Here is a 25569-nt window from a genome sequence, read left to right on the forward strand (position 1 = left end):
ACGATGAGCAGTGTGTCCTCTCTCCCTCTTCGAAAGAGAAAGCAAGCATGCGAGTAACCCCTCCTTGCGGGTGTGATGGCGCCCCCTGGGAGGCGCACGGCAGAGTCAGCCTGTTGCTGGGGTCCGGGGATGGCCTTGTTCCCATCACACTGGAATCGGCCGTCATTGGGCAATGGAGAAGGAAAACCTGCAGGAGGCAGACAGGGATAACAGCGCGGAGCGATTGGATGTTACCCTGGATGGCCCCCTGCATGTGTGTGTGTGCACTAAGAGTCCAGCATTGCATAACCCTGCCTAATTGTGAAAAAGAAAGCTCAGGCCGAGTTGTGGTTGCTAGCGCTGACGCCGAAGAAAACCATCAGATGATTGCTCGAGCTTCAATAGCACCAATAGCTTAGCTTAAGCTTCCGTATCAGGCAGCATCCATAACGCCCGCCCGCATCTGTCCCGTACGCTAGATAAATGGAAGAATCAATTCCGGGGTCAATCTGAGGGGACGGAGGCGTGGGAGAGATTGAAAGACGCGTGCGCTGCTCGGTCCCTTGCACTTGGGGTAACCAGAGGATTCTTCCGTCGCGACAACGACTTGGTTGCTGCCCAAAGGCAAAGCTCGACAAGAACGCAAACGGCGGGCGATGTCGATGTCGATCAATACAGCGCGAAGCTTACTTCAACCAGAAAAGCTCTCGACTGACTGCTGTACTAACACGATGCTGCTCTTCCAAAGTGCCGCTAGACATCGACTAGCGACTTGCGGGTGCCGGCCGAGGGCACTAATAGCGACGAGCTCGACGCCATGCAATCTCCCCTGTCCGATGCTACTATTCCTGTTCCTGGACCGGCGCGCGACCTGGGGATATAGGTATGAAGATCTCGGAGGCGGGGGTCAGGCACCAAACAATTACCTAGAGTGAGGCGCGGCAGAAGGGATGGAGTTTGGGTGACCCGAGTGGTGCGTGAGGGGGAGAGCAAGAGAAGTGGGATGGTTGGAAAGAGAGACTGCAAAAGCGACGCGTCGGATGGGAAAAGCAAAAATTGTAATAGTTAAGTGATGAAAGCCGAGGAGCGATCCTTGTTTGCTCTTTCCTTTCTTCCTTCCTTCCTGGCTCTGTCTCAATTGAACGAATGCCGTTGTTGCCATGGCCTGATTTCTTCCTTCCAACCTCCTTCCTAGGCGGCAGCGGCTCTTATCTCATCTCACCTGCCGGGCTCGCTCCGTTGGTTACCTCATCTCACATTATTTCACTTGTAATCTTCACTCACTCATCTCCTCGATGTAGTCACATCATATGCTCATCGCCTGCAATAGTCAGTGAGACGCATTCCTTTTTCGTCTCCATCGCCGACCAACAGCAATCAATTCCTTGCTTCAGCCCATCCTGGCCAGCCCACTCCCGACCTTCCTTCCCTCCACCTCGAACCTTGTAGCCGAAGCCTTTGCCTGTCTTCCGCCCCAGGCTGCGCATCTCGGCTCCGTCCAACCATCGCGTCTGATTCCTTTGCCATCCCACTCTTGGACACCCAAGGTTGGCTGCGCGTGCGCGACGGCGATTGAGGTGCAGCCAACCCGGTGGAATCTACGCCTGCTTGTCACTCTGCAGTAGTCGCTCTCCACCTGCTTCCTAGGAATCATTCCCCTCCTCCTCTCTCCATCTATATCCATATCCTTGAGCCCCCTGCAGCTACCCTCGTCGCGTCACTCTGTTTCGTTGCATGAGACGACGCCCTTTTCTCCTTCTCCTTCCGGCTCTCTTAATTGTCCTGCAACTGACGGCTGCAAGAGGGAAATGGGTAGTTTCTCGCTTCGTCATTCTCCTCAGTCTCCTTCGTTCCTCCCACAACTCGATCTCGCCGGAGTCCCAATACCCGGATTACCACCCGTCGTCTCGACCATCTGCCGAACCACCCTGTCCCTCTCTTCGCTCCTCTAGGCTTCAATTGGTCAGATTCCACGACAGCCCTGTCGACCATTCACCATCCATTTCCCAGGGTCGAAAGGTCTCCCTCCCTTCAGAGCAACGTCCAGTCAGTCATTGGCGGAGTCGAAAACGAGGAGAGAGAAAGAAAGAAGAGAGAGGCTTTGTCGTCCTCGTTGCCGTCTGGACGACGCCGATATCGTTGTCCATCGCAACACCAGAATTGCTGGCCGACTGCGACGTGGACGGTGACGACACACAAAGACAAGATCAACAATTTGCTACGCTTCATTTACCACTTCAATTCCAGATACCCAGCATACTTTTTCCCCCTGCATTCCCAGCCTCCTCCGTCAGCCCGTCCTGCGTTACTTCGTTTGTCCCACCCTTCGAGACATTGCAGCATCACCAGCCGTCGTCAGTTGAGACATTCCTGCGCCATCGCGACAGGAACCCCGTGGCAGGCTGGTTACCATTTGCGACATATTCCAACGCTCTACTTGGCTGCCGCTCCGACATTGTGTAGAAGATTCCGCATCGAGCCTTTGCCTGATCGCCCAGCGCATCCTTGCAGCTCTCATCGATCCATGTCGAGCCATCCAACGCAACGCAGCATTCGCGTCTAGACGGTCCCGACTCGCTGCAAAGCTCTCGCTTTCTGCTGCACATCCGCTACATGCCGCGGTCTGCAGTCGCGTCGCCCTTTGTTGCAGATAACCAGGTCCTGGCCTGTTCCTTCGCAATAGCAGCCTCTGATATATCCTCAAAGCGCATCCACCGGCACGACTCAAGAGGATCGCTACCGCCGTAATTGCTTTTCATTGCCGCGCTGCGATCCAGGGTCCCTCTCTTATCTAGACCCGTCGACCGCCCTCCTCCATCGAGCGAGCTCGACCGCCTGCAGCTGCGCTAGCTCGACGCACTTGTCATCCGTGCTTCTGCGCCTCTCAGCAAGCATCATCCCGATTGTATTCACCTCGCCGTTGCCCAATTCGGCCGCTGAGCACCTCAATTCTACTGCCGGCTTTCTTCTCTGGGCCAAAGAGTCGTCTTATAGGACGGAGCTGAGCGTCATCCCGCTTTACCTGCAACCCCTCGGTTCAATCGGATTGCGTGGCACACTTTGGTGTTTCTTTTTTGCCGACAAGATGGACAATCTTGCTCGAATACAATCGCGGGACCGCGAAAGGTCACATCCCTCCCCCAGCTACCCTCGCCCGTCCTCGAGATCTAGCACAAGTACTACCGCCACCCGAATCACCCCTCGAAGCACAAACAGCTCGACTTCGCAGTTTGTCACCTCCCCGCGGCCCTCAAGCGCTCACCCTCCGCACAAATTCCACCACAGCTCTTGCACGCCCTCCACAGTGACCTCCCGGCCCGGCTCTGCAGTCTCGAGGGACAGGACGTCTGATTCAGGAAGACAGAGCGCGACGTCAACTTACCTACAGGACAAGCTACAGAAGAGAAGGGAAGAAGCCGAAAGACTGGCCGCCTCAAGGTCAACTCAAAACATGAACGCCTCTATGGAAATTGCTGCGCGCCGTTTTCAGAGCTCCCCTGTGAAGAGTGAGTCCGTGGACGGACATCGGCCCAGGTCAAGCGGAGGTAATGCAGAGCCCGTAAAGAAGACGGGGATGGGTGTGAAAGAGATGGAGGCTGTGAGTATTCCACCATACTCCGTTCCACGTCAGTCTAGGCGTCTTGCTGACAAAATCCTTGACAGACCGTTTCCAGCCTGCACAAACAAAATTTTGACCTGAAGCTCGAGCTCTTCCACCGTCGCGAGCGACAGAACGCTCTAGAGGAGCGAATCGACGCCCTCGAGGGCGAGAAAGCACAAATTGACGATGTGAACGACAAACTGTTGGACGAGCTGGAGAAGCGAGACAAAGCTGTGCAAGAGGCGGTCCAGATGATAGTGACCCTCGAAGCTCAGGTCGCAGCGCTCTTGAAGGAGCGAGAAATGGTGCGGCAGGTCGACGCAGCTGGGATTCTCGCCCTCGAAGCCCTCGAGTCTCGGTTCAACGGTCCAACGCCCAAACCCAGGGAAGCGGATCTAGCTCGACTCGAAGAAGACGCCAATACTCTCAACCGTATGCCGAGCTTTCTGTCGGACCGCACAGAAAACACCGAGAACTTGCGCAAAGTGTACCTCAGTTCACGCGGTAGCCTTCTCAGCTTGCCGAGGCTCACGACCGAGGGCGAAGATGCTGACGTACGTCACGTCAATGACATGACGAGCCCGAGTCTAAGTGTTCTTAGCGAAAGCTCATTTGTAAGCGTCTATGGGGGCAAGGATGATCAGGACCGGACGATTGTCGCCGACGCGGATGAGCCGAGCCCGATGGACGGCCCATCACCGCAACCGCGATCCCGTAAGCAATCGTACGGCGGCGATCAATCCAACGTCCAAAGACCGCTGACCACAATGTCAACGAGGATAAGTCGGCCCAGCAGATCCAACTCGGTTGGGCGTGCCCCTGGTCCAGGTCAGTTCCAGTCTATCCACGACATCATCGACCACACTTCTCCCCTCCAGAAGTTGGCCAGGCTCGATCATGCCTACCTGGATAAGGCACCAGCCCAGGATCAGTCCCCTCTCTCTAGTAGAGGACAGTCGCGCCAGCATGTCAAGGACGCGAAGAGGGAGGCTCTACGGAGAGTAACGACCGACACGCCAACCTCACGATCCGGCGAGCAAGCGTTACCTCCCACGCCCGACACTATTTCCACATCGACGCTTCGTAGGTTCAAGACGTCGAACGATACTCTTTTCAATCAACGGAGCGTATCCGATCAGCGCAGCTACAGGTCCATTTCCGACGGCACCTCTAAGGATGAGGAAGGCGAGCATTCGGGAGGCGCGCCGGTGTTCCAACAGGCTCCGCACAGCTCTTTCGTAGACCGCAACGAGCCAGCCAGTGCAGCTTACTTTGACATGAAGCCACCGTTGGTACCTCGCCCAAGATCGGCAGGTGAAACAACAATATCCAACCGCCGCGATATTGAATGGGACTCGGACGGGGATTCCGTTCACTCACTCGACTCCAGTCTCGACATTTGGTTGCAACAGGGCAAAGACCCAAAATACTTCGAGCACACCGAGAGTGCGTCCCCGGACCTCTTTAGCTTCCCCCCGTCTGGCGGGGGATGGAACACAAACGCCATGTTTGGGTCTTTTAGTGGTGCGTTTGAAGTCCCTGGTCTTGCACCACAGCACCGCAACCTCGCGGAAGACGTCATGTTGGCGGAACCAGCACTCTTCCCGGATGGCGTTCAGCAGCTTCCCCCGCCAAACCGAAGATCAAGCCTCGGTGCGAAGACGGGCTCAACATCATCCAAGCAGCCTCCAGCCAACGGGAAACTACGCAAGTCACCTTCCCGCAGTGGGTCAAGGCGTAGTAGTGTTGATGCGCAAATGCTCCAGTTGGCTGAGTCGGTCGCCAACACTCCCCAACGTTCAGAGTCAAAGCCCGGTGTCCGATCCAAGGACAGCCACTACCCACCTTCATCCGCTACGGCATCTCGCGGGCATCGTCTCAACATCTTCAGGCGGTCCGTTGGTGGCGGAACCACACCAACTCAGCCCGAGCCCGCATCTCCCGTGGCTGAGCCATCTCCGTCAGTGACAGCGAAGGCCGGTACGATGGGCGTTCCTTCATGGGTTCAACATTCTCACCTTGTGGATGAGGATCGAGACAGTGCGACACCGCCTCCCATCATGCGAAAACCAAGACCTGCTCGGTCCAGCAGCTTCGACGAGGGTGCCCCCATTGCTGATGGGGCTCCTTCGACGCCTACAACAACCATGGCAGCATACGCTTCGCATACACCAAAAGCAAACGGGACGCCAGTGTCTTCGGAAACGACTCCGATAAGCAACAACGGCAGTGGCGGCGCTCCGTTACAAAAGCGCAAATGGCTCCCGGGATTCGGCCGGGCGAGCAGTCTGCGAAACCGTACAGGCTGAGTAGGCCGGCAATCATTTTGACTTTCGTCCTGCTCTTGCGGATCAACAGGCTGCAAAATAGCCGATAACATCGTACCTGCGGTGATTTAGGTACCAGAAAAGTCAACCGTCCGGGACTTTTCATCCTCTATAACAGAATCGGGCCCTGCCACGGGCGACTTCCGCTGGATTTGACGAGTGAAGACCTCCCGTCGGTTATGCTGTATGATATGTCAGTCTAGACAACATTTTTGGATGCGAGCGGGAAAAAAAAAAGGGATATCTCAATAAAGGAAGGGCAAACGGAACTGATGAAAACGACGTGCTAGTGAGGCACGCGTAATGACTGATGGAACGGGAAGGAGGACGTTAACTGGATTCGGGGGAAGCTGGGTAGGTAGCATGGCGAAAACGGAGTTTACTAAGCACAACTCTGAACACTGCATACATCGTAATAGAAATCCGAATATTCTTTTGCTTGATGAACCGGCCATTCGGTGACAGCGTCTTTGACGGCTAGCGACGCTTGCTGGCACTTTAGACATGGCGAGCACGGGCCCCAAGACCTAGGCTCTCTGTGCGGAAACAGGCGCAACCCCAACTCATCGCCTCGTCCACCTCAGAAGCACATCCTTGGGCCGCTTCATCTGCAACGTCACGATTGGCTGGCTATCCTGCGTCAAGTCCAACAACCTCTGTCTCGCCTGCTCCATGCTCTCCCCCTTTCTCGGGACCGGCTCGGCGGTGCATTTCCGGAAAAGCGTCGCAATGACGGTGACGAATTCCACCTGGGACATCTTTTGGCCCGGGCACATCCGGGGGCCGCTGGACCACGGGAGGAACGTGCCGCGGGGCGGGGTCATGAGCTGCGGTGTCGCGTCGGCTTCCCCGGCGCCGCCGGGCTGGAGCCACCGGGTGGGTTTGAAGTCCAGGGCGTCTGGGCCCCAGGTCGAGGGGGAGGTGTGCAGGGCCACGGTGTTGATGTAGACTATGGACGGGGCCTGGAGGGAGAAGGGTGATGGCGCGGACGAGGACATGGTCTGGGGGGTCACGGTGAAGCGCATGATATGGGTTAGGGGCGGGAAGAGGCGGAGGGTTTCGAACTGCGCTGGAGGTCAGCTTCCGGGTTGTCTGGTTGAGGGGACGCATCTACGGGGTTTTGGACAAAGGTCGAGGGAGGCAGGGTTCAGCGACTCACCATGACGGCCAGGCACCGCGTCAGTTTCGGGAACGCCGTCGCGTAGTCCGGCAACTCCCCGTCGGCTTCGCCTTCCGGCGGCGCCGGGCCGAGGACGGCGTCGATCTCGGCCTGGATCCAGGTCTGCCACTCCGGACACGCCGCGAGGACGGCGACGGCGTAGGCCATTGTGTTGGCGGTGGTGTCGAAGCCGGCGACGGTGAAGATGAAGAGGTTGCCTGCGATTTCTTCCTCTGTGAGATAGGTTTTGTTGTTGGGGCTGCTGTTGGATACGGCCTTCTTCTCGGAGGGGGCGGCCGCGGCGGAATGGTTCTTTTCCTGGTCGGAGAGGCGGACGAGCATGCTCATGATGGTGTCGGGCGCGTCGCCGGCGGCGGTGGTGCTCGCGGACCGCCGGCGCTCCTGATCGAGCATGTCCCTCGTCAGGTCCGGCAGCCTCGTCAGCGCGACGGCCAGGGTCTGCAGGAGCTTCGGCATGATGGGCAGCCGGAGGAGCCAGGCCGGCACGAGCGCCGACACGGCGAGGAGCTCCGCGCAGAGGGAGATGCCGTCGACGTAGGACATGGGGGCTTTGGGGTCGCGGGGGAGGGAGGGCAGGGCGAAGGGCTTGCGGTGGCCGTAGGCGACGCGGGTGAGGACGTTGATGGCGATGGAGCGGAGGCCGGGGAGCGTGTCGGAGGACGCGCCGTCGGCGGAGGTGGCGGACGGGGAGGAGGAGGACAGCAGGAGGTCAGCGAGGGAGGTGGCCTGCTCCGCCGTCTCCTTCCAGACGTCTGGGCTGATGCGCTCGTTGAGGGCCGGGGCTACGATGCGGCGTTGGCGGGACCAGGACTCGCCGTTGGACTGTGGTTGGGTTGTCAGCGCTACCACTCCGGCCGCGGACTTGGACAAACGGCGTCTTTTATGGCACTGCATCTCTCATTCAAGGCGCCAGGAGGGTTCAACGTACCGTCAGGACGTTCATCCCCAGGAAACTCATAATCTTGATCGAGATATCCGCCAGAATAAACTCCTTGCGCTTGGCTAGGATGGCCTGCGCCATGGCCGGGTCGGCGCAGACGAGCTGGTTGAGCCCCGTCGTGACGATCATGAAGGCCGGGCCGATGCGGGCGTGGACGGCGGCCTTGTCGCGGAACTCCCAGCCAAAGATTGCGAGCTCGACGGCGGCGAAGGCGCGGGCGGGGAGCAGGCGCTTGAGGAGGGGCCGGAGGGGCACAGCAAAGACGATGTGGAGGACCTGGCGGGCGTGTTAGTCCTCGTCGCGGGATGCCGAGGCCACCGGGGGCGGCGGCGTCGGGTGTGGGTTCGCTCTTCACTCACGCTGTCCGGGTTATACGGGAGCACGACGATGGGCAGGCCCGTGAGGCGGGCCGCGCGGTAGTTGGCGTAGAGGGTCCATAGCTGCGAGGCTATCCAGAGGCACGGCAGGAGGACGAGCCCGGCATACACAGGTCCCATGGTGGTTTTTGGCGGAAGCGGGTGACGAGGAGAGGTTTCGCGGTGCCGTATGGGGAAGATACGCGCGGCCGGATGGGACTGTGTGCGGTGAGGGAATGAATGATGCGTCGATGATGGGACGAAATGAGGGGCCGGCCGAGTCTGGGCTGTTTCAGTCACGTACCCACCGCCGCCGGGTGCGAAATATCCTGGAGAAGGGCCTGTACAGGCTTGGGGAAACCATCACTGGGCGCTAAGTTGTTTATGTACGATGAATTTCGAAAAGCCGTTATCTAGGGACAGGTGCCGCAAGGGGATATAGGGTTAGTGCTGACCGTTTGCTGAGAGGACCTGGGTGAGTTTTGGGGTTCGGGGGCCAAATCGGGAGCTTGATTCTGGTTCCGAAGTGGTAATTTCGTATTGAGCAATAGGTGATTGGCCCCTAGACCGAGCAGGATCGCTGGTCTGAACATAAAAGATGGAAATAATTATCCTTGGCGTCAGAGCGCTAACTCCATGGGGTTGCGCGAGGTTCTGGCGGAGGGTCCGATTCCCATTATCACCGGGAAGCGGTCAGATGTATGGGGCTTGTTTTGAAGGTTGTAGCTTATTAGGTCCCGGAGAGCCGTACGATAATCGGGGACATTGGGAGTGGACGCATCCATTCGTGATGCGCGATCGCTCAGTGAGATCCAAGGTCAGCAGCCCGACCAATATCAAACCCGCAGAACTCGTGCCTTGAACCGAGCCCTCACGGCGCTCCACGCAAAGACCGCCGCCGCCGCCGAGATCCACCACAGCACAAGCAGGAGCCCGCTCATCTCCAGACCGATGTAGTACTTGTTCGAGTACCGCGTCACGTATCCAGTGCCCCAGGCCCAGCCTGCAACCAGCAAAGCCAGCTCCGGCCTGCTTCTCACGGGATTGGCCCTGAAGGCGAACGTGGCCGCGAGGGAAAGCAGCGGCAGGAGTCCGTATACGATGTAGTAGGCCAGCTCTAGGTGGGTTCCGAGAACGTTGAGGGTGCTGAGAGGGGCAGAAGGGAGGAGGATCTCCTTCATGGCCTGGTGGTGGGCTGGCCCGCCGCGGAGGAGCTTGGTGTATGCGATGCCGACTGCGACAGCATGAACCGCCCGCGCGTGGACATACTCTGCGCATCCGAGAACCCAGACGAAGTAGACCACCGCCCCAACGACCATGTCCTTTTCTATTTCCCTGCCCTTCCGGTCCATCATCTTCCATTCGTCGTCTTCGTTAATCCACTTTTTGGGCGTTGTCTTGGACCCAGTTGCATGGCTTCCTTCGAGCGTTTGCATGATCTTAACCTCAAGCCTATGCCCCGACCACTTATCGGAGCATATGACCATGACATCCTTCAGAGCACAACCGCCCACGACGTCCCCAACGGCCTTCCACACCCCCTCCCATCCGGAATTCCTCCCGAGAATTCCCAAGTCCATCTCCTCCCTGAGGAAGATCTCCGGGCTTCCCACCGCCAGCTTCAGCGTCGCGATGGGCGCGCCGAACCCGCCGACGCCGAGCGCGGGAAAGACCATCCTCCTCACATGGTTGACGAGGATCGCGAAGACGACGACGGCAGAGTTGCGCACGAAGCGCGAGCGCCCGTGGCCGACTTGCGTGAAAAAGGCGTGCAGTGCGTCCGACTGGCGTGGCGAGCCGGGCTGGGCTGGCAGGAGGAACCATTTCAGCCGCCATTGGGCGCGCAGCAGGCGGAACGTGAGTGGCCAGAGCTGGGCGAGGGTGTTGTATGATGCGGCTGGGATGAGGGCGAAGGGGTTATTTGATGATGGATTGGGGTCCCATGAGTTTGGGTCCCGTATATGTTTGCGGGAAACGCGTCCGTCTGATGGTGGCGGTGGTGGTGCTTGGGCTGATGGCGATGAGATGGGCACGGAGGGGGTGTCGTCTGATGTTTGGGCCAACCTTTGACGGGCGGGGGCTGCTGTGTACGCCATCCCGAGGTGAAGATCACAGAAGAGGAAAAAATGGGATCATTGTTTCTTACTGCCGTGACCGTATGATGTTGGTAGATTTCATGACTGAGGCTGATGTGTTGGTGCGGAGGTCTTGTGGATGAGACTGATGCAAGGGACACCCGTCGCTCTCTGCTTATTAACACGACGTCGCACGAAAAGAGACTAGCTTAGGGAGGCGGCCATCAGCACTCAGCATCACCGGCATCGCGACGATGGGGTTTAAGTTTAAGCAAATTGCCAGCTTTAGATTAGGCTCATATTGAGTTTGGTAATTCCTATTGTTTCATCAAACATTTGTTTCGCGCCAACTGTCAAAATGTTCGCGTGCTGTGTGGTGCTGGTGGGTGTTTCTCAAAGGCGTATTTGCCCACGACATCAATCCAAAATACATTATAGTCAGAGCCCAATTTCGAGTCTGCGATAGACGCAGTAAAAGACCATGAACAGTCAACATTCGTGATATTGAGCGATGTTCGTCTCGTTCTTGTATTAGATGTGGAAAGTCACAACCGCCAGCGGGAGACAGGCATTTATCGAGTCTTGGTCATATGTTGCGGCTGCAGAACAAGTTCGCCCGGTAGATGATGGAGGGGGAAACCTGCCAAGCTCCGTCATACAAGATAATGCTACTGTTGGAGTTTCCTTCTCAGATACGAGCACGATGCTCCTGCCGCCATGCGAGTCAATTTGGTACGTACTCCTCCTACTCTGCGAGGCAGGCATGAATGTCCAGGATGGTATGCATTCCTCGCCATACATGTGTCTTCCACATGGTGCGATACCAGTTCTTTCAGGATGTCGACCTGAGCTCCCATCATCTAGAGGCTTTCTGGTTGAGCATCATCCAACAGGCACACGGCGAATCGACCAAACCTTTGATCCAGTGTTTACCACTCTCGCATCGATCTATCACGATTCCTTTAATCATAATAGCACCGAATTATCCCTCTTTACGCTCTGAACCGCCAGTCATTATGCCCATGCCGCACCTAGCCAGGGCGGCTCTCCCACCTACTTCTTTACGTGCGCATGACTACCAATGGCGTCTAGCTAACGCTACCGATCTCCCACAGTCCTGGATACGTACGGCCCTCGGCGCCGAAGCTTGGCTTGGACGTCGTGAGTACCTGTCTTGTGGCCAATACACCAGCTACATTAGCACGACTCTCCGCATCCAATCAACCGGCACGACGGTAGACGATCTGGAGTATCGCTTTTCAAGGGCTCTCGTTCACCTTCGGTTCTGTCACCCGGAATTGGCTTGTAGAGTTGTCAGGCTTGTAGCCTACGATTATCCAGGTTGTCCGCCCGAAGTTGCTTACACCGTGGCAAAAGACGCAGGCAGTGTTTCCGACCGGGCCAAGCGAACGATCCATAGGACCATCAAGCGCCAAAGTGGAATTCAGCTTTCTTCTATAATCACCGGGGACAGTAAGACGAGCTCCCTGCCGCTGTCTTCGGTCAAGATTTTCGTCGCGAATAACCAGAGCCAGGCGACAGAGCTTGGGATCGGAGCTCGCGTGAAGGTCATCTTTGCTTTCCACCCTGTTCTCTGGGATGGCGTAAGCTCCCGCATCTTTGTGGGAGACTTGCTGCGCTGCGCCGGGGAGCTGTGGGCCGACGAAGGACCGAGTCTCAGCACTCTTCAACAGTACGATTGGGGCACCGAGACAGACAACTTGGCAGGATCCATTCTCGACGCGTGCAGGCCTGGTGTGACTGCAATCGGGTATGGCTTTGCGAAGAAACGAGACGAGCACGAAAGGATTATGCATGAGGGAGCAGTTAGTTCTCAGACGCTTCTCCTCTTCTCCTTGGCGCCTTAAACTAACAGCCTGGAAGTCTGGCTGGGGACTACCCGTTACCGATGCCGAGGGCGATCCGAAGACAATTAGACGCAGTCTTACCATCGACCAAAGCCAGGCCGTAAAGCAGGCTGTCAAGCAACATCTCGGCCAAGACTACACCTTAACCCATCTCGGCCACGCTGCCATGATCCTCGCTCTGCTCCGCGTCAGTCCTATACCATCAGGCTTTTCAGCTTCTGCCACTGTCGCTTCGCCGCTGCTTGTGAACGGTCGACGATATCTGAACGGCAAATATGACGACCGCCGCTATGGATCGTGCCTGGCCACTGCTTTCGTCGACCTGGCGCCCCTCGCACAATAGGTAGTCGAGGAGGGAAACAGGGAGGCGGCCAAGGCCAATCTCAAGAAGCTCTGTTGTCATATCAAAAAATCATACGGGAGGTTTCTGGGGAATGAACTCCAACTGGCCATGGACCAAGACAGATGGAACAAGCTTGCAAGCGAGGCTGAAACGTGCGCCCCGCCTATGAGTGCTAAGGCCGTCAATGTTATAAGCTGACAATGTTTACAGTGAGCCTTCTCCCTTACCAACCGCCAGCTTTCCGGTCCGTCACCTATTAAGTGGTTCAGTGTTATTGCTGAATACGCGCTGCTAACAGGCGTTTCTCAGATCTTTGTAAGTGACGGGGTTGTGGACAAATATGTCCCCGACGAGATCTGTAACAAGGCTGGCAAACGGATGATGACCGTCGAGAACTGCCTGTTCCACCTTGACACGCATCATGCCGATGTGTGAGTTATCGTGATTCGACACTGCCGACATGCTAACCAGTATTAGGATGGTTTTCATGGAAAGTTGGGGAGGGGCCACGACGCTCTCTGTTTGTTTCAACACCGGAAAGCTTGATTTCAATCTTGCCCAGAGGTTCCTGTGCGAAATGATATCCTTCACGTTGAAGATTCTTGTGTGATTCCCAGTATGATGGCTCGTTAAGACCCAGCAGAGTGGGCATTGGCCAGGTGGGCGGACAGTGGGGTTTCATCGAGAGGCGTCGGTGGCAGTAATGGCTTATGCGATGGTTTGATAGGCAACGGATTGTTAGACAGAGGTACACACATCTCGGTTGCTGTTCGTTGTCACTCGCCACCAAGAGCAGGAGTGATTGTTGGTGTAGCACACAAGCGCTTGGTGGTATGACGACTCAGGCCGAGACTCGAAAGTGATGAGCAGGCGCCGTTATTGACTATCAACTGCGAAGCCATCAATCTAGAACAATGTTCTTTGTGCCGCCGGTGGGATACCGGCAGCCCCGGAGACGTCCGTCGGTTTCGCACGCCTTGCGGGAAGTGGTACTTGGTGCGGTTACTTGATGCTTAAATCTACAGTTCTGATAACGTCTGACATGGTTATTCTAAACGGTAGACATTTGTTGTCTTCCAAGAGTCAATGGCGCCTTCATTTGCGGGATGTATGTCGACGGAACCTTTGGTGCAAGTTGCGCTGCCGCCCTCCTTGCCGGCGGACAGAACCGCCGATTGGCTTCGGCCGCGACGAGGAGATCCCGCTAGCAAGACGCTCGACGATGCTGTCATTTGTCTCGGGCGACGACTTCGGAGTGTGGGGTCCCGCGCGAGCGTTCCGTGCGGCGCGAATGGGTGGGATGCCGCGGCAGACGGGGGCACTAGGCGGGATTCCGAAATGCAAAGAGGCCATTGGGGGGGTTGCACCGCAAGGGTCTGGCCTGTTCGCGGGGGCCTCGGGGGCCGGGTTCTGGCCGATGGTTTGTATATCTCCCGACGGCGTGCGTGTCTCTTTCTACTACGCCGTTCATGCACTGGATGGCCTTTGTTCTCCTGGCATGAACATGTCTTTGATTCGACCAGCTCAGAGGGCTCGATCCTGACACACCCATCCTTCCGACTCCCCCTCCAAGGGTTTTCTTATTGAAAGTGTCGCCCAGATCTCATACGCTCCCGTCTCTTTGCTGAACAGCGTCCTACGACGTGCACGGGCCACAATCTGGCCACCTTTGGGAGCTTCGCGCGCCGGGCCGACGACCTCCAAAACTTTCATCAGGTTGGCGCGGCTGGGGAGAAGGTGGACGGCATCCGCGCTCTGCGGGATCGGGAGCCTTAGACGCACCGAGTCGATGAGGACATTGTCTCATCGGAAGGTACCAGGATCATGACGATGATGGACGAAGACGCCGATCGCGAACCGGCTATCCGAAGTGTGGGCGGGCTCGACGTCTTCGACTCGAACGGTGACTTGTATTTCCAAGTCGGCAAGGACGTAGAAGAGAAAACAAAGACGTACTTTGTGTGCTCGAAAGCCCTGGCGAGGGCGTCGGCGGTGTTCGACAAGATGCTGTACGGCGGCTTCGCCGAGTCGCGGCCCGCAGACGCATGCGACAGCTGGACGGTCGAGCTTCCCGAGGACCGCCAGGAGCCGATGGAGCTGCTGCTCCACATCGTCCACGGCCGCTTCGAGATGGTCCCCGACCAGCTCGAGCTCACCCGCCTGTACCAGTTCCTCGTCGTCGTCGAAAAGTACGACGCCACGGGGGTCACGCGGCCGTGGGCGCGCGGGTGGATGGAGGCCGTCAAAACGAGCATGCAGAACCCGCTGCTGCTGGGCGTTGCCTACCAGCTGGGCGACTCGCAGACCTTCAACAACATGGCCATGAAAATCGCCACCGAGTGCGTCATCGACGAGGACGAGGACCTCGTCTTTGGGTACACTGGCGATGACAGGGAGACGTACTCGTACAAGCTTCGCAACATTGAGTACTTGGTTCCGCCGGGACTGATAGGTACGGTTTCCCCGTGTGGTGTGTTTCTGTGTGTGATGGATTTCTAACATGACTGTTAGAGGATGCCACGTCAATACGCAAGACCCTTCTCACGACGATGCTGGAGCCCTACTCGAACCTCTACACGACGCTCAAGCACGGCGACCGCTGCATGTCGTCGCCGCAGGACCCCACCGGCGGCAAGCGGTGCGACAGCATCCTCCTGGGCTCGCTCATCCGGTCCTTTGCGGCGCAGCGCATCGACCTCACGGCGCCGGACCCCGTGGCGGCGTACCGCGGCAGCGCCTCGGCCCTGCAGTCCGTCCTGCTGAAGCTTGAGCTATACACGGTGCACTCGGGCTACTCGCACCCGTCGTCGACGCCCTTCAGCTTCGGCCAGGCGGCGCACCCGCGCTTCGGCTTCAGCCTGAGCGCGTGCGAGCACGTGCTGCAGTCGGGCTTGCGGGAGGGCGTCGAGAGGTCGCTGATGCTGAGGGGGGATATGAGCTTTGTGCAGCCCAAGCATAGGGAGTATTTGCAGAAGCAGGCGGCGAAGACGGGCTTGGCTAAGTAGTGTGGTATATAATCTGCTTAATTATGAAATGACCTCAGGTCTTAAGAACATGATTTGGTCCTGCTGTTTGAATCGCACAGAATGGGCATCACGTCAATTTACCGTCAACTCCATCAAACACTGCATTCTCAGACTTTATTTTCTATGACCATGACACTACTAGAGAAATAAAATAGCTCTAGATCTGAAGCGCTAACAAAAAGTCGGACCATTACTAACTGGTAGCTGTCTACTCTTCACCTGGTCTACTGCTCTTTTCTCCTTCCTGCCTCAACCGGAGATCGCTCCAGCAGCTCTTTCCCAAATTTCACTAGTCGCTCTCACCTCACACTTTCCCAAAAACGACTTTCTTCTCTTTTCCTGTGTCTTTCTTCTCACAATCTCACTCTTGGTGGTCTTTCCTTCCAATGCCCTAATTCCCGCACTTCCATTCTATGAGTACCTTAACCTAAATCTCTCACAGCCGACTTCTACCAACACAAGCACATCATGAAGGACTCCATCGTAGTAGGAGAGTCTCATGAGTCCACAAAGTCAGAGGCACCTGACCCTAAGCGACGAAGACTCGAGAGAACCGAGCCGAAGGCCCTAATCGTACTCGACGAGTACGGTGACCTGAGTCTCTACGTCGGCGCCAACCACGTCGACCAGCCATCAGCTTACCTTGTCTGCTCGAAAGCCCTTGCTCGTTCATCGCCGGTGATGAAAAAGATTCTATTTAGCGGCTTCAAAGAGCTTCGACCCACGGAAGGTGGGCAGGGCGAGTGGATGATTCATCTCCCAGACGATCAGCCGGCACCGATGCAGCTGATGCTCGAGATCATGCACGGAGACTTCGGACGCGTGCCGGAGACGATGGCACTTTCAGACCTACACAATTGCGTCGTGGTCATGGACAAATATGACTCCATATCCCTCACTCGCCCGTGGATTCAAGCCTGGCTCAGGAGTGCTAAAGCCAGCGGAGACCACGCCAAACTGCTCTCTGTCGCGTGGGCGCTTGGTGATATGGAGCTGTACAGAACATCGAGTACGCACCTTATCGAATCATCCACTATCAACGAGGAAGGTGATCCAGTCATCAACTTGGATTCATCGACTAGCGGAAACGAAGGCGGAAACGGAGACGGAAACCAAGTATCTCAATCGGACCTCCTTGTCGAAGGAACCGCACCCTTGGTTCCAACGAGCGTGATCGGTGAGTAGGGCTTATCTTCCTGAACTATCTCAAGCTGGCTCGAAGCTAATGACAGGATCGTGTAGAGAGAATCGCAATAAAGCGAGCACAATGGATCTCGGGAAAGGTTACGCCTTACATCGGACTGTTCGAAGCTCTGAAAGAGGGCAAATGCGAATGCCGCCTCGTCTCTGGTAAGCTAATTAAACCGGCGTCTCTCCGTTGCAGAGCACTATCGCTTGGCTCTCTAGTCCAAGGCTTCCTCGACATGGGGATCAACATCACAATCCCAAACCCTACCAGCACATACAGAGGAAGCCTTTCGTCGTTGCGAGACCGAGTCGACAAGCTTGAGATATTGGTCGAACCAAGTGGTCAAGTCTTCGATCACGATGAATGTGCGAAAATGGAGAGGGCTGCAATAACCAAGCACAGGTGGACAATGTTCAGGTTGAACAAGTCATTAACTCTCATCGAGCCTGACTACGAAGCTCACCTTGAAGCCCAGGCCACGAAGACTGGACTGCCTGGCAAGTGGACCGCAAAAGTGGAAAGTACCTGATCAGGGAGCAGAAACTAGGTAAATGGATTGGGGTGGATCTTTTAGATCAGGTATTGCCTGTATGGGTCTGACAAGGAATTTCCGGCGAAGAAGTGCGGGAAAGGGTCGTCAGAGACAGCCCATCTACGAAACAGTCACTTGAACCAAAGCGCGAGGGAGCGACTGCAAACCATGTTGGCCTAGTCTTAGCATTCATGTTGGTTTAGTTTTAGCATCAATGTTCACAACACACTGCCGTCTATGCGGATTCATCCTCAATACTTGTGCCAGATGAATTACCTAGTATTTGACAGAGTTACAGTATGAGCCTGCTAAAATCAATACGGTGAAGTCTTTATTAAAGTCGTCATCAATTCTCATGCTCGTACAGTCAGTCGTGAGGGCTCCGCATACTTCGAACAGCCAGCCTCAAGTTGCAGCAAAGCGAACAACTACTATTTAGAGATCGCCGACATGAAAAAACTGGGGTCACCTGAGTTTACCGTCAGTCAATTCGGGTCATATCGAGCAATGACTGACGTTATTGAGATGTTGACGGTCTTCCTACTCCAATCGAGTCTCATAATTCAACTTTGGGGGTTCATGAATTGTTAATTTATTGGCGAAGAGCAAATCTAGAAGGATGAGGGATGTAGAAGCTCACCATCTCTACCAGCTTCTTCCACTCGGAAGCGAGGCAAATAATGGTGTTGTCATGACGAATATGGCTATATTACTCATGGTTGTCGAGTATTCAAGCATGTGCTGCCATTCGCAAATACAATGCCTTAGCTACACACACACACACACACATGAGAAGATAATACCACAGATCAACCTAGTTCAATTCGACGAATTGAACAATTGGATTTCTCTACATTTGGCAAGTCTTCCAGACGTGGCCAAAGGGGCATGAAAGACGCCTGAAAGACACCGCATGGGCCATGATTGCCCGTTGGAGTATTGGCAAATATCAATCTGTGACGACAGCTCGAGCTGCGGAGGCTGCAGAGTAACCTGGGTTAAGTCCTCTGGAATCAATTGATTGCTATGTGATTGGAGAATCCGGTATCTGCGCATCCAACAAAAGTGTCGTGTGTGAAGCACGCCATCGACTGAGACGATGGTGAATCAATTGCGTGAGCTGCAAGCAAAGTGACGCGAGCCACTAAAGCGCGCGCGCAGTAGCATCGGCCCCAGTAAATGCTTATTCCTTGCCTCCTCCACAATAACGGTAGACGGTAGCTCCAAAGTGCGAGCTGTGGAACTGCGAAACCCCAACGAAGTGCAAGTCTTTAAGAACAGAAGCATAAATGGAGGAAACTTCTATTGACCTAGGTTTTCAGCTACTCAAGCGTTTAAGAAGCTTAGTTCTCGGAACCAAGTCGGTCAAAAGGACCGATGATACGTGATGGACTTGGTTTGATATCGTTTCGCGTGGTTAGGATGCACGGCACTCTATTCAACCTGTGCATCTCCTCGGGACTCCTCTGTCGGTACTAACCATGCCGGATGAGCAGCCTTTCGTCATTGTCATGTGGATCATCCTTCGGGTTGTCACCGAGAACTGGGGAACAGAACCCCCTTTCTACCTATTGACGCCCTCAGTTCCTCATCACGTCGTTGGAACGGCGCTCTATGGCTGCTTGGCCATAGATCCAGCGGCGCGGTCAGCACCCAGTACTTTCGAGGCCCCTGTTAAAGAAATTTTATCGGAGGACCCTTATATAGATGGTTCACGCATGTCCATGTCGGCACTCTGGTAGATAGGACCTCTCTCGTTGTGCAAATTGCCCATACGTCATTGTTTCTTCGTCGAAAGGTTGAAGCACAATGTCTTCTCAGCAACCAGTAGCAAAGGCCTCGCCGCCGGGGTCGATCACCTCTTCCGACCATGGCGCGCTGGACTCGAAAACAGTAGCAATCGACGACAAGCGTCCCATCGAGTCGGCACCTCCAACGGCCCCCGCGCTGGCAACACAGGAGACTCAGCGCATGGAAGCGGCGCTTGGAGATGCGATTCTCCGCTTTCTGAGGATTCGAAAGGGCCCCAAGGCCGAAGTGTACGACCTCGATGCGGTGCGTGAGCGGTTCGAAAGTCACGTTCACATGGAAGCTGACCTAGTCCAAGGTCGCCACGCAAGCCAGCATCTGGGACTCCGAGAACGTCGAAGAGTACAAGAGCCTGTACATCCATCCGCAGTGGGAGAACTGGTCTGCTTTTGACCCCAGCTTCCGTTGGACTTGGAGGGAGGAGCGTGCGGTGCGACGTAAGGTTGATTGGAAGATCATGGTACGAGCTCCGCTGCACGCTGGCCAATGGCTCGAGCTAATTATACCATGCAGGTTTGGGCCTGCATCATGTTTGCGTCTCTCAACATTGACAGGAACAACATTTCCAATGCCGTTTCAGACAACATGCTTGATGATCTCGGCCTGACTCGGGGCGACTACGTGAGTTGCGGTCGCGAAACTGGAACAGGCCAAGGCTGACGTGTAGAAGAACATCGGTCAAACCATCTCTCGAGTCGGTTTCCTCGTTGCAGAGCTTCCGTCCCAGTTGATCTCCAAGCGGTCTGTTGCTTTTGTCCGAACCTCAGAAAACCCTAGCTGATTATGTACGCGTATAGTATTGGCCCCGATCTGTGGATACCTATTCAGATCTGCCTCTTTTCCATAGTTTCGGGTGCGCAGTTCTTTCTCAAGGGTCGGGCATCCTTTCTTGCAACAAGATACTTGATGTGAGTGCAACAAACGTCGACACAGCGACTTTTACTTACAGGCTGCCCATCAGCGCGACGTTCCAAGGTGGTTTCATCCCGTAAGTCTTGGCTTTTCTTGTCCTCAGCCACAAGCTTTCACTAATCTCTTGGCAGCGATACGATCCTCTACCTCAGTTATTGGTACACCGGTACATCGGTAAATGACCTTCCCACACATAACTTGGCACTCTTGGATAGCGGTACTGATTTACAAAGCTTCCAATCCGCCTAGCTTGGTTTTGGATGTCTTCGCAGCTGGGTGAGTCGTCCTAAGAAAGTCCATATCTCACCTCACGCTGTCTTCTAACACGACTCATTAGTCGATATCGGAGTCGGTTTTGCCGCTGTTGGACTTGTTTCCATGCGTGGTATCTTGGGTTACGAAGGATGGAGATGGCTATTTCTCGTGGAGTAAGTTATGATTTGTTATAATACCTGGGACTAGTTGCTAACTAAGTCTAAGGGGAGCCTTCACTTGTAAGATCAGCCAGTCTCTGTGTATGACTCCTCAAACTGACTTTATTAGTCCTTGTCGGAATACTCTCGTTTTTCTTCATGCCTCAATGCCCAGCTAAGACAAAGAGCTGGTGGAACCCTAAAGGCTACTTCACAGAAAAGGAAGCGAAAATCATTGTCAATTCCGGTACGTTTTTCTAGCCCCGATCAAAATAACGTTCTTTGACCCGTGATCCAGTTATCCGCGACGACCCTCAAAAGGGAGGGATGTACAACCGACAAGGTCTTTCCGTTAAGCAGATCTGGGAGTGTTCCAAGGACTACGACATGTGGCCCCTCTACATCCTGGGTCTGCTTTTTGGGTTGCCGAAATACCCCGTCAACCAATACCTGACGCTTTCATTACGAGACTTGAAATTCAACGTCATCCAGACCAACTTGTTGTCGATTCCCTGGGTCGTGGGTTCCTGTATTACAATGCTCTTAATCACGGCTATCAGTGAGCTGTTGAACAACCGCAGTTTCGTAGCCATGGCCGAGGACGCTTGGCTGCTACCTTGCTTCGTGGCCTTGATTGCATTGCCGGATCCGATTAACCCATGGGCGTACTTTGCTATTGCGACAGTGCTTCTCTCATTCCCATAGTATGCAGAACTCTCTACTGGAAGTGAACAAAGCGCTGACGAAGTCCAGCACTCATCCTATCCAAGTCGCATGGACTAGCAGAAATGCGGGCTCTGTTCAGAACAGAACGGTTTCCGCTTCGTAAGTTGGCTTAGTCTCCTTGACACTCGACCTATCTGACCAATCCATACAGACTCTATAATATGTGGGTGCAAGTCAGTGGCATGATTGGTGCCAATAGTAAGCATTTCACTCTAGCTTCACCTAAGGAAGCAAGCTAACACTTTAAGTCTATCAACCGGATGATGCCCCCAGATACTTCAAAGCCAACAAAGGTCTGCTGGTGATCTGCATTTGGCTGTGTGTAAGTAGTGTCCATCCCTAACCGGCTCAATCAGACAGAAACTCACATAATTCCAGCTTGTGCAATACCCCTTCACATACTTTTACTATCGGTGGAGGAACAATTCGAAGGCGAAGAAGTGGGATGCCATGACACCTGAGCAGCAACACGATTATCGGACAAACACTACAGACAAAGGGAACAAGCGGTAAGTTTTCCTCTGCCCTTTTATGGGAGAATTGTTTTTAACTCATTTGCTCGGCAGGCTTGACTTCCGCTTCGCGACCTAAGTTAGACAATGATGACGATAAAGTGGAATTAGGCCGAGATACGACATGGGCTGTCGACAGGCCAGTGGGCAGTTTTCTTCTGCGATGGAGCAACCGTAAAAGGTACATGTTGCGCACTGTTTTGTATAAATAGAAGACAGTCGAAGAGTTGTACTGCGGCCAAATCGATGTAACAAGGCCACCGTAGCCACAGGTGGCTTGATGCCAAAAAGCATGCACAATCTGTTGTTTACTAAGCGATGGGAATGTCCACGAACAATTAAGGCTTGAATAATGAGTGCCATTCCATTTTCGCACTCGAAGATTAATGCTAAAAAGACACTTCATAGTCTCTTGGACTTGTTCCGGGCAACTACGATGGTGGCCCTCAATGTCTTTGATCGTGCGAACCAGCTAAAAACTCTACCAGCAACTCTGAATTTTCCTACTGAAATCCCATAAGGCCGGAGCACCTCTTCCTGGCGCTTGATGTGGTCCACAAGACCAGAAAAGACATGGTCTGTGATATCCCTGAAACGGACGTGCTTTCCGTCATACCCAGCTTCGCTCAGCTGCTTTTTGTACTCGATTTCTGTTACAAATGCACCTACAGGACAGCCCATTGCAAGGCCAATGAATTTGACAAGCAGCTTCTGATGAAGCGAAGCCGTGTGGCTCAGAAGCAAGTCGAATGCCATGAATGAAGCATCGAGCTCTTGGGCAGCATAGTTGAAGATCGGCTTCCTGTCAGGAGAGAAGTGGTACAGGCTGTCTAAGGCGAGAACCCAGCGCGCTTGGTTTTCGGGGTGCTCGTCTGCCAAAGACGTTATGGCCGACTTGACATCTTCGTCCCACTTGTCTGGCCTTGCAGCATCGGCTCGGAAAACTTGTATGGCCTTGGCGCGGCTACCGGGGAGCTGAAACTCTTGAAATGGTAGTTTGGAGGCTAGATAGAACTGCGAAGGGTTCAGGGTGAGTCCCACGTAGCTGTACTCGTCCCAGCTGCTTTGACGGATGAGTTGTGCAAGTTCCAGCGACTGATCGCCGCAACCAATTCCTAGGTCAAGGATGGCCAGTTTGCGTGCCAAGAACTCGTCTTCCAAGACGCCTGCTTCCGAAACAACTTCGTACAGAAGACCACGGCAGGCCTGTTGAAAGTCCTGGATGCGCTGACCATCGGTGTTGGTCCTAAAGGGGAGTACATCAGACATCAGACGCAATGAGATCCAATTAGGCCGCATAGAGAAATAGCTCAGGCGGTGAAAAAGCCATAAAGTAAATGCGAGTAATATTCACTTACCAATAGCCCATGTTCATCCACATGGTAGTAAACGGCATTTTGATGTTGAGCTTCCAATGGTCGTTGTCATAAACGTCATTTTGCCGCAGAACTCTGTAAGCAATCACAACGGTTATGAGGCAAATCGCCAATAAACTGCCAACAATACCCAGAAAAAGTCCCTTCCAGAACTCGGGGTGGAAGTCGGATGAACTTATCATGGTGCAGTATAGGTGAGATCGCTGTGAGTTCGAGGCAAGAGTGGAGAGGAGGAATCTCACCCAAAAGTTTGTGAGCCGAAGGATGAGAGAATGAGATGAGATCCCTGTCACGTGTTGCGTCAGACCCACTCTCCAGTATGACGGTCGGGCGAGGGACGGAAGGAGCGGCAGGGTTCGGAGGTCCGATGTTACTCTCTTCCGACCCAAGTCCATCCTTCACAAGGAGCGCGTTTATTTCAACTTCATTTTTTTCTTTCACTTTCTGGCCTTTGTCGCGTGAAACCTTCTACCGCGTTCTCGCCGCACCGGCCTGCCATGGAACCTCTACACCAAAGTCCTCAGCGATTCTCATCGCAGAGATCAGACATCCTTCGAGCAGAACCATTCCATCCCAGCACCAAGCTCCCGTCAACCAAACATTGTCCTGACCATTCACCCACGTCACTGACTCAGTGGCCGAATCCGTCTTCTTGTCCGAACCCTTGGACTCACCCATGATCCTCTGGACTATCGCTCTGCTCTCGGTTGTCCTCAAGGTTCTCGTAAACCTGGCTGTTCGCAACACCCTCTTTGCGTCGGCCTGCGGGTCCAACGGACAGGTGCTCACCACCGTTCCTCCAGGCATTGTATGCAGTGCTTCCGTTCGTACTTCTTCCGCAGCAAAGTCGGTTCGCAAACAGATAACCTGCGGCGGGATGGCAGTCCCGCGATGGTGTGAGCAGGCCTTAGGGTGTCTGCTCTCATCTTCGACCAGAGTAAGGGAGTGGCTCCATGCCAAATGAGCCGGTCGGAGAACCGAGCTCTCAACACGAATCGTGGGTATCGACTCGAGGGTCTTCCGGAGAGGATTAAAAATCTTACCAGCAACATCCGGTGACACGGCAAGAATAACCCGATCAAACACGTCTTCCTGAAGTGGCTGGACGCCGTTTTTTGTCGACTGCCAGCGTATTCTCACTCTTCCTTCAGTCATTGGTGCCACTTCCGCGACGCAGGCTCCCAGCCTGACATCTTTCATATCCCTCGCCAACCTCCCTTCCACCTGATGAACGCCGCCGCAGACTGTGTAGTGCTGTTCGCCGTGCGACAACTTCTTGTAGTTTACAATGTCGCTGGCTGGAAACGCCAAAAGCTCGTCGTGTGAGCAAGTTGATACACTGCTGAGGAGAGGAAGCAGGTAATGCGTCACGTAATGACGTGGCAGCCAAATTCTTCGAAGATATTCGTCAAGCGTTTCTCCTCCTTCGGACCCCTTGGTTGAAGGATGGACCAAAAAGCACGCGAGTGTGAACCAGAATTGGCAAACAATCAGGTACACGATCTCAATGAGGTGTGATAGCACCCCTCGACTCCCCGGCCAAGGTGGCGTTTGGTGCAGATTCGAAGCGTGCACAAAGTACTCTCCTGGCGCTCCGCCTGCGCCCTCCGGGTTTCCTTGCGTCTTTGCGGCGGTCGCATCGGATCTTCGAGCTGGCAGCGCTTTGGCGAAGGAGAACAGAAAGCGTATGGGATGATATGGAATGCCCAAGTGGTTATACATGCGCATTACGTTTGCATAATACCCTCCAGCGAGAGCGCGCATCGGAAGATCAACACGCTCGACATCGCCGGACCTCTCATCTCGAATGGCGACCGATGCCAAGTCAAAAGACAAACTCTCAGCCTGCATCAGTCAGTCTTGTGAAACTTTAGCGAATTGAATTGAGACTTTCTTACCTGCTCAAGAAGAGTCACCGCATATCGCCGCTGCTCGTCACTCTCTAAAAGGTATGCAGCAGTGAGACCTGCCAAACCGGTTCCGACGATGGCCACCCGAAGGGGAGCTTCACGACCCATAACGCAACGGGGAAACCTGTAACTCGGAAATTTTTACGACTCCATACACATGCTACTTTGGGCTGATTGCTTCTTCTCTTTTTCGTGGGGTCTACTCCATCAATCCAAGGTGCGCTGAAAGTCGATGAGTAAACTTTACAAGCTCAAGAAACATAAAACCGTGAGATAAACTCGAGCGTCTTGAATCTGAGATTGCGAGGTCGGATTGCCTCGGTCATGCCCTCACTCGATACCGGAAACGCAATTTCATTTATGCACGGTGTCCTTCTCGTCTCTGCTACTCCCAAAACGAAGCTCTCCTGGGCGGGTACCATCCCTGTAAAAGGTGGATGTATGCCGAGGTCGAGCCCATGCCGTCAGTTCAGTTCCATTTGCTCCGGTAGGCTT

The 25569-nt window shown here is 54.6% G+C and overlaps 9 protein-coding genes across 9 annotated transcripts; 6 read left to right on the forward strand and 3 right to left on the reverse strand.

The window, feature by feature from the left end:
• Positions 1-3430: 3430 nt before the first annotated feature.
• On the forward strand, positions 3431-5889 carry ColSpa_12118 (uncharacterized protein; the record flags this gene model as incomplete). Its single annotated transcript, XM_049278330.1, has 2 exons — positions 3431-3577; positions 3643-5889. The coding sequence occupies 2 exons, from the start codon at positions 3431-3433 to the stop codon at positions 5887-5889; spliced, it is 2394 nt and encodes a 797-aa protein (XP_049134287.1).
• A 581-nt stretch (positions 5890-6470) lies between these two features.
• Positions 6471-8524, reverse strand: ColSpa_12119 (putative cytosine deaminase; the record flags this gene model as incomplete). The annotated part of the gene is made up of 4 exons (XM_049278331.1): positions 6471-6971; positions 7067-7909; positions 8016-8303; positions 8387-8524. The coding sequence occupies 4 exons, from the start codon at positions 8522-8524 to the stop codon at positions 6471-6473; spliced, it is 1770 nt and encodes a 589-aa protein (XP_049134288.1).
• Positions 8525-9219: 695 nt separating this feature from the next.
• On the reverse strand, positions 9220-10479 carry ColSpa_12120 (uncharacterized protein; the record flags this gene model as incomplete). Its single annotated transcript, XM_049278332.1, has 1 exon — positions 9220-10479. The coding sequence occupies one exon, from the start codon at positions 10477-10479 to the stop codon at positions 9220-9222; it is 1260 nt and encodes a 419-aa protein (XP_049134289.1).
• Positions 10480-11474: 995 nt separating this feature from the next.
• On the forward strand, positions 11475-12669 carry ColSpa_12121 (putative 15-O-acetyltransferase SAT12; the record flags this gene model as incomplete). The annotated part of the gene is made up of 2 exons (XM_049278333.1): positions 11475-12284; positions 12343-12669. The coding sequence occupies 2 exons, from the start codon at positions 11475-11477 to the stop codon at positions 12667-12669; spliced, it is 1137 nt and encodes a 378-aa protein (XP_049134290.1).
• Positions 12670-14493: 1824 nt separating this feature from the next.
• Positions 14494-15674, forward strand: ColSpa_12122 (uncharacterized protein; the record flags this gene model as incomplete). The annotated part of the gene is made up of 2 exons (XM_049278334.1): positions 14494-14946; positions 15183-15674. 2 exons carry the CDS (start codon positions 14494-14496, stop codon positions 15672-15674), a joined length of 945 nt encoding a protein of 314 aa, XP_049134291.1.
• A 489-nt stretch (positions 15675-16163) lies between these two features.
• On the forward strand, positions 16164-16880 carry ColSpa_12123 (uncharacterized protein; the record flags this gene model as incomplete). Its single annotated transcript, XM_049278335.1, has 1 exon — positions 16164-16880. The coding sequence occupies one exon, from the start codon at positions 16164-16166 to the stop codon at positions 16878-16880; it is 717 nt and encodes a 238-aa protein (XP_049134292.1).
• Positions 16881-18897: 2017 nt separating this feature from the next.
• On the forward strand, positions 18898-19158 carry ColSpa_12124 (uncharacterized protein; the record flags this gene model as incomplete). Its single annotated transcript, XM_049278336.1, has 1 exon — positions 18898-19158. The coding sequence occupies one exon, from the start codon at positions 18898-18900 to the stop codon at positions 19156-19158; it is 261 nt and encodes an 86-aa protein (XP_049134293.1).
• Positions 19159-19225: 67 nt separating this feature from the next.
• On the forward strand, positions 19226-19892 carry ColSpa_12125 (putative triacylglycerol lipase; the record flags this gene model as incomplete). Its single annotated transcript, XM_049278337.1, has 4 exons — positions 19226-19471; positions 19518-19685; positions 19739-19846; positions 19875-19892. The coding sequence occupies 4 exons, from the start codon at positions 19226-19228 to the stop codon at positions 19890-19892; spliced, it is 540 nt and encodes a 179-aa protein (XP_049134294.1).
• Positions 19893-22190: 2298 nt separating this feature from the next.
• Positions 22191-23057, reverse strand: ColSpa_12126 (uncharacterized protein; the record flags this gene model as incomplete). Its single annotated transcript, XM_049278338.1, has 1 exon — positions 22191-23057. One exon carries the CDS (start codon positions 23055-23057, stop codon positions 22191-22193), a length of 867 nt encoding a protein of 288 aa, XP_049134295.1.
• Positions 23058-25569: the final 2512 nt, after the last annotated feature.

The sequence above is a fragment of the Colletotrichum spaethianum genome, assembly GCF_022836535.1.
Source record: "Colletotrichum spaethianum MAFF 239500 DNA, contig57, whole genome shotgun sequence".
Classification (NCBI taxonomy): domain Eukaryota; kingdom Fungi; phylum Ascomycota; class Sordariomycetes; order Glomerellales; family Glomerellaceae; genus Colletotrichum; species Colletotrichum spaethianum.